The sequence below is a fragment of the Capricornis sumatraensis genome, chromosome X, assembly GCF_032405125.1.
Source record: "Capricornis sumatraensis isolate serow.1 chromosome X, serow.2, whole genome shotgun sequence".
Lineage (NCBI taxonomy): Eukaryota > Metazoa > Chordata > Mammalia > Artiodactyla > Bovidae > Capricornis > Capricornis sumatraensis.
Window position 1 is genome coordinate 96,332,420 of NC_091092.1, and position 13,754 is coordinate 96,346,173.

The 13,754-nt window shown below is 37.2% G+C and overlaps 1 protein-coding gene across 1 annotated transcript in view; it reads left to right on the forward strand.

Moving 5' to 3' along the window:
- The window catches only part of MTMR8 (myotubularin related protein 8), a 196,878-nt gene that overhangs the window by 19,524 nt on the left and 163,600 nt on the right, over window positions 1–13,754 (forward strand). The window contains 5 exon segments of the mRNA XM_068963219.1: window positions 1,882–2,004; window positions 5,200–5,362; window positions 9,719–9,876; window positions 11,190–11,318; window positions 12,491–12,625. Coding sequence (XP_068819320.1) covers window positions 1,882–2,004; window positions 5,200–5,362; window positions 9,719–9,876; window positions 11,190–11,318; window positions 12,491–12,625 — 708 coding nt within the window.

Sequence of the window (13,754 nt, forward strand, 5' to 3'; positions counted from 1 at the left end):
TTTTGAGTGTCTCTTCATGGTTGTATGCCTATTGGATTTCCTATTCTGTAACTTGCCTGTTCTTATATTTTTGCCCGCTTTTCTGTTAGAGCTTCTATCTTTTTTTCATTGAGTTACAGGAGTCCCTTATATAGTCTAGATAATGATCTGTTGTTAGTTTTAGACATTTTATATATTTTCTCCCATTCTGTTACTGATTGATTTTTCAAGTCTTTTTCATTCTGTTACTGATTGATTTTTCAAGTCTTTTCCTGTCTCTCGATCTGACATAGTTTATATTTTCTAGTAACTTTATAGTTTTTCTTCTTACATATAGATATATCTGGATTACACTTTTGCATATGGTAATACATAAGGATCTAGTTTTATTTTTCTTCATGTATTGATACAGTTTTCCCCACACATTTGGTAAGTACTTATATCTTTTGTTCACAATTAGTAGTGCCACGTTTATCCTATATGGAGTGCCCATTCATACAGAAGTTTGCCTTTGAGCTGTGAGCCTTTATCAATGATCTATTTGTATAGTTTTGTACTAGTATTTCAGGCTTATTTTTTTTAACCCTATATCTTAATATCTAGTAGAGCAGATCTTCCTTTCTTCACTCTTCTCTTTTAAAATTTATTTAGCTATTGATGGGGTTATAATCTTCTATTTAGGCAATGGCAACCCTTACTCCAGTACTCTTGCCTGGAGAATCCCAGGGACGGGGGAGCCTGGTGGGCTGTTGTCTATGGGGTCGCACAGAGTCGGACAGGACTGAAGCGACTTAGCAGCAGCAGGATATTTAAAAGAGTAGCAGTGACAGATGGGTCCACTTTATCTTGTTTGTGATTTTTAAGTAATGTATTTAGTTTCTCCATTACACATGACATTGTTTGTAGGCTTTTAATATATAATCTTTACCAAGTTGTGGATGTTTATTTCTGTTGCTAATTCACTAAGGGTTAGCATCATAAATAGAAGTGAACTCAAAAGTGTTTTTCTCTATCAATTGAGGTAAATCATTTGATTTTTTTCTTTTAATTTATTCATGTGATATATTCCTTTGAAATTTTTCAGTGTTGAACTCTCTACTTTCTTGAGTAAATACCTGATCAAATGAATATATTTTTGAAAATAAACTGTTGATTCACTAAATAATTTTATTTGAATTTTTGCTACTCAAGCTTTGTTCATATTTGTCAGTATATCTTTCCTATCTTTTTATTTTGAACTTGTTTACATCTCTTTATTTTAGGTATATATCTTTTAGACTGAGTATTGTTGAGTATTTGTTTTAATTCACTCTATAAGTCTATTAATTGCTAAGTTTAATTTGTGTATATTTGCTGTAATTTCTCTTATATTAGGACTTATTTCTGGCATTTAATTTTATAATTTCCATTTATGGTACTCTTTTGGGTTTTTTCTTTCTACTTTCCATTGGGATAAATCAACATTTCTCCTGCTTTTTAGAAATTTATATATTCTATTTTCTTGCACTTTAACCTAAGATCTTAAACTTAGGATCTAATCTCATGTTATTTACCCTTACTGATTTTTCCATGCACAATAACTGCTACTTTTCTCCAATAAGATTAGTACCTCATCCATGTCCTATTTATCTTTTACACACATCTACTCCATCATACTAATATCATCTAGAATTTTAATCCTTCTTAGAATCCATGTTTCCCTCTCACTTTTATAGTTTCTTCATGGTTGATTTAGGAAAAGGAAACACAGATCATACTAGTTTGTTACCTTGACAGAAACTAGAAAAACTCAAAATTTTGTAGTAAATTAACAGTATTTGTTTTACTTTGAGTTACCCCACTTTAATCACAGATGGTGAGTTGATAACTTAAGCATTTTTCTCCACCCCACCCTTATAACAGGTAGAAAACGTGAAATTACTCGATCGTTATGTAGGTAAGAAACCAGCAAATGGAAGTCTGTATCTTACTGCAACCCACCTGATCTATGTGGAAGCTTCTGGTGCAGCCCGAAAAGAGACATGGGTATGTATGGTCATAAGAAGAAATATCAAAGAGTCTTGAAGAATTTTGTATACATGCTTTCTCACATGGCAGTTTTTTGAAATTACAGTTAAATTGCTATAAAACCTTTTCTTCAAAGACTCTATTCTGGGTGGGTCTTTTCATAAATTGAATCATATGATTTCTCTTCCCCCAAGTTGTTGACTATAGTCATTTTAAACTATATGAGACTTTTCCTCAGTATTTTAAGGTAAAGTGGTCTCTACTTATTTTCAAGATACCTACTTGGTAAGCATCCTGATGTAACTTAAAACCTTGCAACACATAAAATTGCTACACATAAAGTTGGTTCAACAACTAAGAACATCCATATAACCTGGGAGCTTGTTAAAAATGCAGAATCTCAGGCCTAATATTTTAAATTTCTAAAATGCTCTCAGGTGATGCTGGTGGCCCATGGACTATATTTTGGGTATCAATAATATAGACCAGCTGTCTGACCTAAGACACAGTGGTGTGTGTGTTTGTGTGTGTGTATTGTTACATCTTTAAATAATATTCTCTAATTAGTTCTAATTAGTTTAGCACTAGTAACATTACTTTACATTACTTTATGCTTTCCTTATCCTAGAGTATCATCATTTAATCTTAATCATTAGCTAGATTTATGCTTAGACCTCTGTAACAAATAAAACATGCTTCTGGTATATGGCATAGCACAGCAATTAAGACTAGAGCTAGTGTGTTCAGAATGAAATCCCAGCTTCAACATTTACTACCTTTGTAACCTTGGGCAAGTTATTTAACTTCTCTGAGGCTCACTTCCCTCATCCATAAAATAAAGGAAATCATAATGCCTGGTTATAGGAATAAAAAAGTTAATGTTGTACCTAAAATCATGTCTGGCACATGATAGAGACTATTATATAAGTATAAAATGAATTAAACAGACTATACATTTTAAAAAGTATTTTAATACTTCCTTTTTAAAAAATACCATGACTTTTACCATATGACATTATATCTTGTTCACTTTGGTATGATGAAAGGATTGAGAAAAGAAGAATCAGGAAAGTTGGTTTTAACTAGACTCAGTTGTACACTAACTGGCTATATGAACTTGGGCAAGTGACTCTTGCTTTCTGGCCTTCAGTTTCCTCATCTGTAAAATGAGGTGGTTAGATTATATACTTAGTAAGGACTCTTTAGTTTCTAACAGTTTGGGAACCAGTTTTTTAGTACTGTGTCATGAGCCTTTCCCCTTTCTACCTGCATTTACAGACAGCATACATCTCCAAATTTGTTTCTACTGGATATTATTTCAAATCTAATGAACTAGATCAGGAAGGGAGAACTTATGTTAACTTTCTATATGTCAAAGGAGGCATATTTACCCAGTTAGTACTGTTAATGAAGCTCTTTCCAGCCTTAGTCTGCTTCACTTTCTGTCTCTTTCTAAGTCAGCAGTTTTTTGCCTGGCACCTGTTCTCAGTGGTTGGTGTTTTACTGCTCAAACATAGATCTACCATATTTATCAGGAGGGCTTTGAATTTCTTAAAATTTGATATATTAATTCCTGTTACATTATCAGTAGTTTTTTGACCCTTCAAAACTGCCACAACAGGAATTAAGTTTGACAAAATAGTTAAGACAGACATTAAGATGAAAAATTCCTTCTTGGAATATGTGAATAGTCCTGCATCTACCTCATTCTTAGATGATGGGTATGATTAAAAGATTTCCTGAAAGATATTTCGTTTCAAAATAAATGGAAGCGGGGGCATAGATTGTGTGAGATGGAGGAAAAGAAAATACAATGATGATAGGATGGCCATTCCAGGCAGGTCAGGAAGTCCAGAAAATGAAAAGAGTACACTTAGGCTTTAGTGGCAGGAAACATCAGAGACACAGGTAGGGGAGAACATCAAAGACTAAAAATGTAAAACTATGATTCCATGGCATTTTGAAATTATAAAGAGAGACTTGCATTATTTGTATGCAGTTTCTTGTAGCAGTTCCTTTTCCATGCATTTCTTTTTTGCTGCATTAGCATGAGCAGGGATAATGAAGCTAAAGATTTAATAATTCTTCATATATATTTTTTTAAATCAGAGTTATTAACCTGTACTCCCATGGGAAATAACTTTCTTAACTACAGTACAGTGCTTATGTATAGTTATTTTAGTCCTTAGTCTTATAGTTTCTACTTATTCCCTGAGTCACTTGGGTAAAAAATTCCTTCATTTCTTCTTTACTGTCACTAGAGTCTAAGATGTGGTAGATCAATCTTCCTCTAGTTTAATTCCAGGACTAGAGTTTTTAGAATTTCTAGAGAAATAACCGTGAACAAAGTTAGACTGCCATGGTTCAAATTCTGTCTGTGCTACTTTTTGGCTGAATGCCTTTGATGAAGAATTCACTTTTCAGAGCTTTGGTTTCTTTGTTCCTGAAATGGGATTATTATACCTTAAAGCATTGTTACAGGGGTTAAATAGTTAATTCTCATGGAACACTTCATGAGCAATAAAGCAAAATACCAATTATTAATCATTTTAACTAGTAATTTGATAGAACAAAAGGAAGTTCTATTTTCCTCTGTGACAATCATTCTACTATGATTTTTAAACTCCACCAGTCTGGTAGGCTATAGTCCATGGAATTGCAAAGAGTCGGACACGACTCTGCATGGACACGACTCTCTGCACAGACACAGTCAGACATGATAACCCAGAGACTAAACAATAACAGTAGTTCTAGAAGCCATCTGTTCTGACCCAAATTCACCACAATTGCCTGATAAATGGTCTTAACCTTATATCCCTAAGGAGAGAGAAGTTTTATAGTACCATAATTTGCTTTTCATTGAAAGTGTGAAAGTGATAGTGTTAGTCGCTTGGTTGTGTCCGACTCTTTGCAATGTATGGACTGTAGCCCACCAGACTCCTCTGTCCATGGAATTCTCCAGGCAAGAATACTGGAGTGGATAGCCATTCCCTTCTCCAGAGGATTTTCCCAATGCAGGGATTGAACCCAGGTCTCCTTCAATGCATGCAGATTTTTTTTTTTTTTACCACTATTTACTTCTGTTTGACAGAAACCCAGTTTTACCTTACAATGGATGGTCATAGGCTGTAGATATGACCACTTCTCTGGTTATGCTGTTACCATTACTGAGAGTCAAGCATACTGACTTGTTGTTCTTTTTCTGTTTTGTAGATTGCATTGCATCATATTGCAACTGTGGAGAAATTGCCTGTCACTAGCCTGGGGTGTCCACTGATCCTCCGCTGCAAGAATTTCCGGTTGGCCCACTTTGTTTTAGAATCTGATATTGTGTGCCATGAGGTTTATATTTCACTGCTAAAGCTTTCTCAACCAGGTAGTTATGATAGTATTTTTATCTGTTTTAGATAGTTTTTTAATTATCCACTCCTCCACCAGAACAGCATAATGGAAGGATCATGGGATATGGAGTTCAATAGACCTAAATAAGTTTGAATCTGGGCTCTGTCTCTTACAGCTCCATGGTATTTGGGCAACATGCATAACCTTTGAAGTCAGCTTTGTCACCTGTAAAAATAGTAATTTCATTCAGTACTTGGTATATTGTAGATGTTTGACAGATGTTACTTCCTTCTCTTTCTTTCATCTTAAATATCAACTTGTAAATTTTTCCACAGTTCAGGAATTAAGACTGCTTTGGAGCAAAATTTTTTGTTGTTGCCTTGCAAGCTCTATGTTTTGCTTGCTGTTCCTACCCCTACCTTTGGCTCCAACTAGCAAACTAGGGAAATTTACCAGAGTGCTTAACGCAGTTATCCCTGCTTCCTCTGTCCTCACCTTCTTATCTTCCAGCCCAACTCCAGGTGGCTAACCCATAAGCTTCCTCTGGATTTGAATTATATTTCCCTTCACATTTTCTTCTACCTGTGGCCTAGAATAATTTCTTAGAATTTGCTGGTATTCTATTGTCAGAGGCTATCTGTTAGCTGCCCCAGCATTTTGTAAAAGGTTCTGGAATACTCCATCCATCTCTGGAAGTTATTGCCATAGATCAGTCCAGTTCAGTCACTCAGTCGTGTCTGACTCTTTGCAACCCCATGAACCACAGCACGCCAGGACTCCCTGTCCATCACAAACACTCGGAGTTCACCCAAACCCATGTCCATTGAGTCGGTGATGCCATCCAACCATCTCATGCACTGTCGTCCGCTTCTCCTCCTGCCCTCAATCTTTCCCAGCATCAGGGTCTTTTCCAATGAGTCAGCTCTTCGCAACAGGTGGCCAAAGTACTGGAGTTTCAGCTTCAGCATCAGTCCTTCCAATGAATACCCATTATTGATCTCTTTTAGGATGGACTGGTTGGATCTCCTTGCAGTCCAAGGGACTCTCAAGAGTCTTCTCCAACACCACAGTTCAAAAGCATCAATTCTTCGGCACTCAGCCTTCGTCACAGTCCAAATCACACATCCATACATGACTACAGGAAAAACCATAGCCTTGACTAGATGGACCTTTGTCGACAAAGTAATGTCTCTGCTTTTTAATATGCTATCTAGATTGGTCATAAATTTCCTTCCAAGAAGTGTAAGCGTCTTTTAATTTCATGGCTGCAATCACCATCTGCAGTGATTTTGGAGCCCCCCAAAATAAAGTCTGACACGGTTTCCACTGTTTCCCCATCTATTTGCCATGAAGTGATGGGACCAGATGCCATGATCTTCGTTTTCTGAATGTTGAGCTTTAAGCCAACTTTTTCACTCGCCTCTTTCACTCTCATCAAGAGGCTTTTTAGTTCCTCTTCACTTTCTGCCATAAAGGTGGTATCATCTGCATATCTGAGGTTATTGATATTTCTCCTAGCAATCTTGATTCCAGCTTGTGCTTCTTCCAGCCCAGCATTTCTCATGATGTACTCTGCATATAAGCTAAATAAGCAGGGTGGCAATATACAGCCTTGATGTACTCCTTTTCCTATCTGGAACCAGTCTGTTGTTCCATGTCCAGTTTTAACTGTTGCTTCCTGACCTGCATACATGTTTCTCAATAAGCAGGTCAGGTGGTTTAGTATTCCCATCTCTTTCAGAATTTTCCACAGTTTATTGTGATCCACACAATCAAAGGCTTTGGCATAGTCAATAAAGCAGAAATAGATGTTTTTCTGGAACTCTCTTGCTCTTTCGATGATCCAGCGGATGTTGACAATCTGATCTCTGGTTCCTCTGCCTTTTCTAAATCCAGCTTGAACATCTGGAAGTTGTCATTTCACGTATTTTTGAAGCCTGGCTTGAAGAATTTTAAGCATTACTTTACTAGCATGTGGGATGAGTGCAATTGTGTGATAGTTTGAGCATTCTTTGGCATTGCCTTCCTTTGGGATTGGAATGAAAACTGACCTTTTCCAGTCCTGTGGCCACTGCTGAGTTTTCCAAATCTGCTGGCATATTGAGTGCAGCACTTTCACAGCAGCATCTTCCAGGATTTGAAATAGCTCAACTGGAATTCCATCACCTCCACTAGCTTCGTAGTGATGCTTCCTAAGGCCCGCTTGACTTCCCATTCCAGGATGTCTGGCTCTAGATGAGTGATCACAGCATCGTGATTATTTGGGTCATGAAGATCTTTTCTGTACAGTTCTTCTGTGTAATCCTTCCACCTCTTCTTAATATCTTCTGCTTCTGTTAGGTCCATACCATTTCTGTCCTTTATTGAGCCCATCTTTTCATGAAATGTTCCCTTGGTATCTCTCATTTTCTTGAAGAGGTCTCTAGTCTTTACCATTCTATTGTTTTCCTCTATTTGCACTGATCACTGAGGAAAGCTTTCTTATCTCTCCTTTCTATTCTTTGGAACTCTGCATTCAAATGTGTATATCTTTCCTTTTCTTCTTTGCTTTTCACTTCTCTTCTTTTCACAGCTATTTGTTAGGCTTTTCAGACAGTCATTTTGCCTTTTTACATTTATTTTTCTTGGAGATTGTCTTGATCCCTGTCTCATAAATAGTGTCATGAACCTCTGTCCATAGTTCATCAGGCACTCTATCAGATCTAGTCCCTTAAATCTATTTCTCACTTCCACTCTATAGTCATAAGAGATTTGATTTAGGTCATACCTGAATGGTCCAGTGGTTTTGCTCACTTTCTTCAATTCCAGTCTGAATTTGGCAATAAGGAGTTCATGATCTGAGCCACAGTCAGCTCCCAGTCTTGTTTTTGGTGACTGTATAGAGCTTCTCCATCTTTGGCTGCAAAGAATATAATCAATCTGATTTTGGTGTTGACCATCTGGTGATGTCCATGTGTAGAGTCTTTTCTTGTGTTGTTGGAAGAGGGTGTTTGCTATAACCAGTGCATCCTCTTGGCAAAACTCTATGAGCCTTTGCCTTGCTTTATTCTGTACTCCAAGGCTGAATTTGCCTGTTAGTCCAGGTGTTTCTTGACTTCCTACTTTTACATTCCAGTCCTCTATAATGAAAAGGACATCTTTTTTTGGGTGTTAGTTCTAAAAAGTCCTGTAGGTCTTCAAAGAACTGTTCAACTTCAGCTTCTTCAGCGTTACTGGTCAGGGAATAGACTTGCATTACTGTGATATTGAATGGCTTGCCTTGGAAATTAACAGAGTTCATTCTGTCATTTAGTTCAATGATTCCTAGAATGTCAGTGTTCACTCTTTCCATCTCTTGTTTGAACACTTCCAATTTGCCTTGGTGCATGGACCTAACATTCCAGGTTCCTATGCAATATTGTTCTTTACAGCATTGGACCTTGCTTCTATCACCAGTCACATCCACAACTGAGTGTTGTTTTTGCTCTGGCTCTATACCTTCATTCTTTCTGGAGTTATTTTTCCACTGATCTCTAGTAACATATTGGGAACCTACTGACCTGAGGAGTTCATCTTTTTAGTTTCCTATCTTTTTGCCTTTTCATACTGTTCATGGGGTTCTCAAGGCAAGAATACTGAAGTGGTTTGCCATTCCCTTCTCCAGTGGACCACATTCTGTCAGACCTTTCCACCATGACCCATCAGTGTTGGGTGGCCCCACACAGCATAGCTTAGTTTCACTGAGTTAGACAAGGCTGTGGTCCATGTGATCAGATTGGCTAGTTGTCTGTGATTGTGGTTCCAGTTTGTCTTTCCTCTGAGGCCCTCTCTCACTGCCTACCGTCTTACTTGGGTTTCTCTTTTATTGCCACATAGTCAATTTGTTGCCACATAAATTGATCAAATGAGTTATTGAGTATATGTTGAATCTTGTGAAAGAAGAAGTGGGGTTGACAAGAAGAGATGGCCATTTTTCAGCCAGAAGCAAGTACTTGTTTTGACTAAACAAAATGCAAGAACACTGCTAATGTTTTGCTATATGTTACAACAAATACTGCAGTTAGGACATTGAAGATCAGTTAAAAATTTTGGTAAGGACCACTTTCGCAGCATGTGAAAACTGGAAAATTGAGTTCTGTCCATTATCCAGCATTTTACTGGAAACTAGGCAGAATGTTCCTGCTTTGTGTTGGGATCATATAAATATTTTTAAAAGAAGATTGTGAAGCATTATTTCAGTTCTTATTCCTTGTACACAAATAAAGGCAACCTTGTACACAAATTATTGCCTTTTTCAGAGGCTGATGACAAATACTCCCTTAGGGAGAAGAAAATATAGCTTTTATTGCATTATTTGGTGTTAAGTTTTATTCATTATTACTTTGTTTTCATGCCTATATTTCTTCTATAGAATTACCTGAAGATCTGTATGCTTTTTCATATAATCCCAAGTTCTCAAAAGACATGAGGGAAAGTGGATGGAAACTGATTGACCAAACATCAGATTTTGCACGTATGGGAATTCCTAACAGGTACTGGACCATAACAGATGCCAACAGAAACTATGAGGTAATTTTGTTACTGTTTTCTTTTGGTTCACTTAATTGAAACAGAAGTATTTCAGCAAACAAAGTTTTGAAAAGGGAAAAAAACCACCCATTATCTCTCCTTTTCATTCAGCATTCAGCCATTCAACAAGATTTTTATTAAATAACTAATGCATTTAAAACACCAACTCAGAGTTCTCATAGTCTAAAGAATAGGGTGCTATGGGAGCATAGGTGAAGAATGTGGAATTCAAACTGGAATGCCAGTAAGAGCCTTAAGTGCTGGGGAATAGCCTAGAGAAGGGATTCTATCTTAACTTATAAGGGAGTGAAGGAAAGAGGTCAGTAAGTGAACTCAGATCAGGGATAAATTGAAGAATTTGAACGTTATCCTGAGGACCGTAACCACAAGAGTATTTTGATCTGGAAATGTCTGTAAGTCTATTTGTATTTTAAAAAGATAACTTTGATATTGGTATGAAGAATTGGTTTGCTGGAGTTAAGAATACAGGAGAGTGATATGAGAAGTGATGAGAACCTGAAGTAAGGCAATGGCTATGGATGGTGAGGAGGAGATAGTTTTAACAGATATTTAGGTAGTAGAAGTTAAAGAACCTGGTGACACTTTAATGTGGCTGGGAGAAAGAGGGGGAAGTTTAGTAGGCATCACAGGTTTCCTGGTTTCTGGCTTAGATGACCCAAGTGGGTATGGATATGTTAGCAAGATAAGGATTACAAGAGGGTCAGACAGCATCTTAAGTTTTAGATGTGAGTTTAAGGTGATTTTAAAAATCAGGTATTTGATATCAAGCATTTGAGCCTAGATCTCCAGAAAGATTTCTGGGCCAAATATAGAAGCTCTCAAGTGTATTGATTCACTAGGAGGACCTGGCATATAGTCACTTGTGACTGTGGTTCATTACAGTGAAAATATAGAAGGCAAAATCAACAAAGGGAAAAGGAGTAAAGTCTGGGGAAAACCAGACAAAAGTTGAAGCTTTTGCCCTTTCCCAGTGTAGTCACATAGGACATGCTTCAACTCCTCTAGCAATGTGACATGTGTAAAATGTTTCTACCTATATTGTTACTTATTCCTAAGGTACATTTTGTCCTTATAGATCTCAATATTTTCATTTCTAGAAAATAATAGCATATTTGGAAGAGCTTTTTATATCAAGGATATTTTTGTTCTTATTTTTGAGGAATCGATGATTCTAGTTGATTAATAATGGACAGCTAATGCTTGAGTGGTTGCTATTCCAACCTGTTGCTGCTAGCAGGTAAAAAAAAATGTAAGAAGATTAAATTTGAAAAATTGAGTTTGTTTTCTTTTAGATATGCAGTACCTACCCTCCTGAAATAGTGGTTCCTAAATCTGTTACATTGGGAACGGTGGTTGGAAGTTCGAAGTTCAGAAGTAAAGAACGTGTGCCTGTGCTCTCCTACTTCTACAAAGAGAACAATGTGAGTTAACAAAACTTCTCTGATGAGAACTAAACTTGGCTCTAGGAGACCTGGGTTTAAGACACACTACTGTCACTTACTAGCTTTGTGACCTCAAACATGTTACTTCTCAGAACTTTAGTACTTTTGAGGGGTTTTAAGTGGGTCACATCAGAAAAAATATATGTGTACTTTGTAAATTTTAAAGTGCTATGCAGATGTTAAGTGGCATTTGTAGTGTGTTCATTTATTTCTTTCCTGCTCTGCCAGCTCCTGCTTGATGGCAAGTAACTGTTAAAGAGTGGGAACAGTCATATGGAAGAATATTTGTAGAGTGTTGCCTCTCACTATAACACAGATTTCCTTATTTTTTCTCACTGTTTTTCATATAATTTAGGGTCTTATGGGAAAGCACTTGACTCCTCTGAGTCCCCTTCCATAAGAAGGGATAATAGTTCTTTCCTCTTGTGGTCTCTCTGAGATCTGGAATTAGACAAATAGTCAAGTTCTCAGGTATTCAAATGCTAAAGAGTATAGTAATATAAGTGGTTGTCTGTGTCAGACTGTCAAAGTAAGCAGACTATATAACAACACCACCAAAATGTAAGGCAGTTCATTAACTGATCATTATTAGGTGTACCTGCTACATAGCTATGCTATTTTCATATTAAAATTGCTTTAAACAAACCAGTACTATGATTTGACATTAACTCCTAAAATGAGTGAATTCTGTTCTCTTAAGAAACTCTAGATCTTTGTTTTATCTTGAATTCTTAAGTGAGCCTCTGGTATATGAGTGATATCACTGGGACTATAAAAAGCAAGAAAATTGAAAAAAAAATACTAGCCTAATACAAATTAAAAATAGATAAAATATTATTAAAAATCTCAAGATGTGATTTTATTGTAGTCTGGGTTTGTCAAGACTGGGTTGGGAATCTTAGCCGTGTAGAAGAAAGAAAAGACTATCTGAGCAACAGTTTGTAGTAATACAGCCCACATGCTGGAGTGGGGAGGGAGGAAGGAAGCTGAGCTCAATGTTACTGAAATGCTGGATTTCAGAGCTACATTTTTTTTCTTTTTAATTTCACTATCCTGAGTTGGCTCATCCTCTTCTCATTGAACGTGGGAACAAGGAAGATTTTTGACCACCTGTAAATATGATCACTCAACTGACACATTTTTCTTTACAGGCTGCCATTTGCCGCTGTAGCCAGCCTCTGTCTGGATTTTATACTCGTTGCATAGATGATGAACTCCTGCTAGAGGCTATTCGCCAGACAAATCCAGGGAGCCAGTTCCTGTATGTTGTAGACACAAGACCAAAGGTATCTATGTGTCAAAACCCTCTCTAATACTTCTATTTCACTCATGCTGCAATGCCCCTCCCCATGTAGTGAGCTTTGCAGTGTTAATGGGAAAGTTGGATTTGTGCATATGGGCTTGTTGTTGTTCAGTCCCTAAGTCATTTTCGACTCTTTGTGACCCCATGGACTGCAACACGCCAAGCTAACCTGCCTTTCACTATCTCCTGGAAGTTGCTCAAACTCATGTCCATTGAGTTGATGATGCCATCCAACTATCTTACCCTCTGTTGCTCCCTTCTCCTCCTGCCCTCAATCTTTCCCAGCATCGGGGTCTTTTCCAGGAAGTTAGCTCTTTGCATCAGGTGGCCAAAGTATTGGAGCTTCAGCATCAAACCTTGCAATGAATATTCAGGGTTGATTTCTGTTAGGATTGACTGGTTTGATCTCCTTGCTGTCCAAGGGACTCTCAAGAGTGTTCTCCAGAAGCATAGTTTGAAAGCATCACTTCTTTGGTACTCAGCCTTCCTTATGGTCCAGGTCTTACATCTGTGCATGACTACTGGAAAAACCATAGCATTGACTATATGGACTTTTATCAATAAAGTGATGTCTCTGCTTTTTAACATGCCATCTAGGTTTGTCATGGCTTTTCTTCCAAGAAGCGTCTTTTAATTTCATGGCTGTAGTCACCATCTGCAATGATGTTGAAGTCCAGGAATATAAAATCTGCCACTGTCTCCACTTTTTTACCATCTATTTGCCATGAAGTTGATAGCTTACAGTGAATGATGTCAGATTCGTGATCTCCAAAGAAGATTTAGCTTTGGGACCAGGGACCAGGCTTGATCACTCAAGAGCTTTTCTGTAGCAGAATTTTATTAAAATATAAAAAGGGACAGAGAAAGTTTCTGACACAGACATCAGAAGGGGGATGGAGAGTGCTCTCCTAACTAGTCTTAGCAAGGGAGCTATGTACTTTTTAATTGGTTATTACAGTAAACCAAAAGAATGTCTCAAGGTTGTAGAGATCTTACTAGACCCACTCCCAAAATTTACATTTTAAGATGAAAGGATTAGAATTAACAATAGAAAGATTCTACCAGACCCACTCCCATAATATACATTTTAAGATAACAAGATTAGTCAGAAG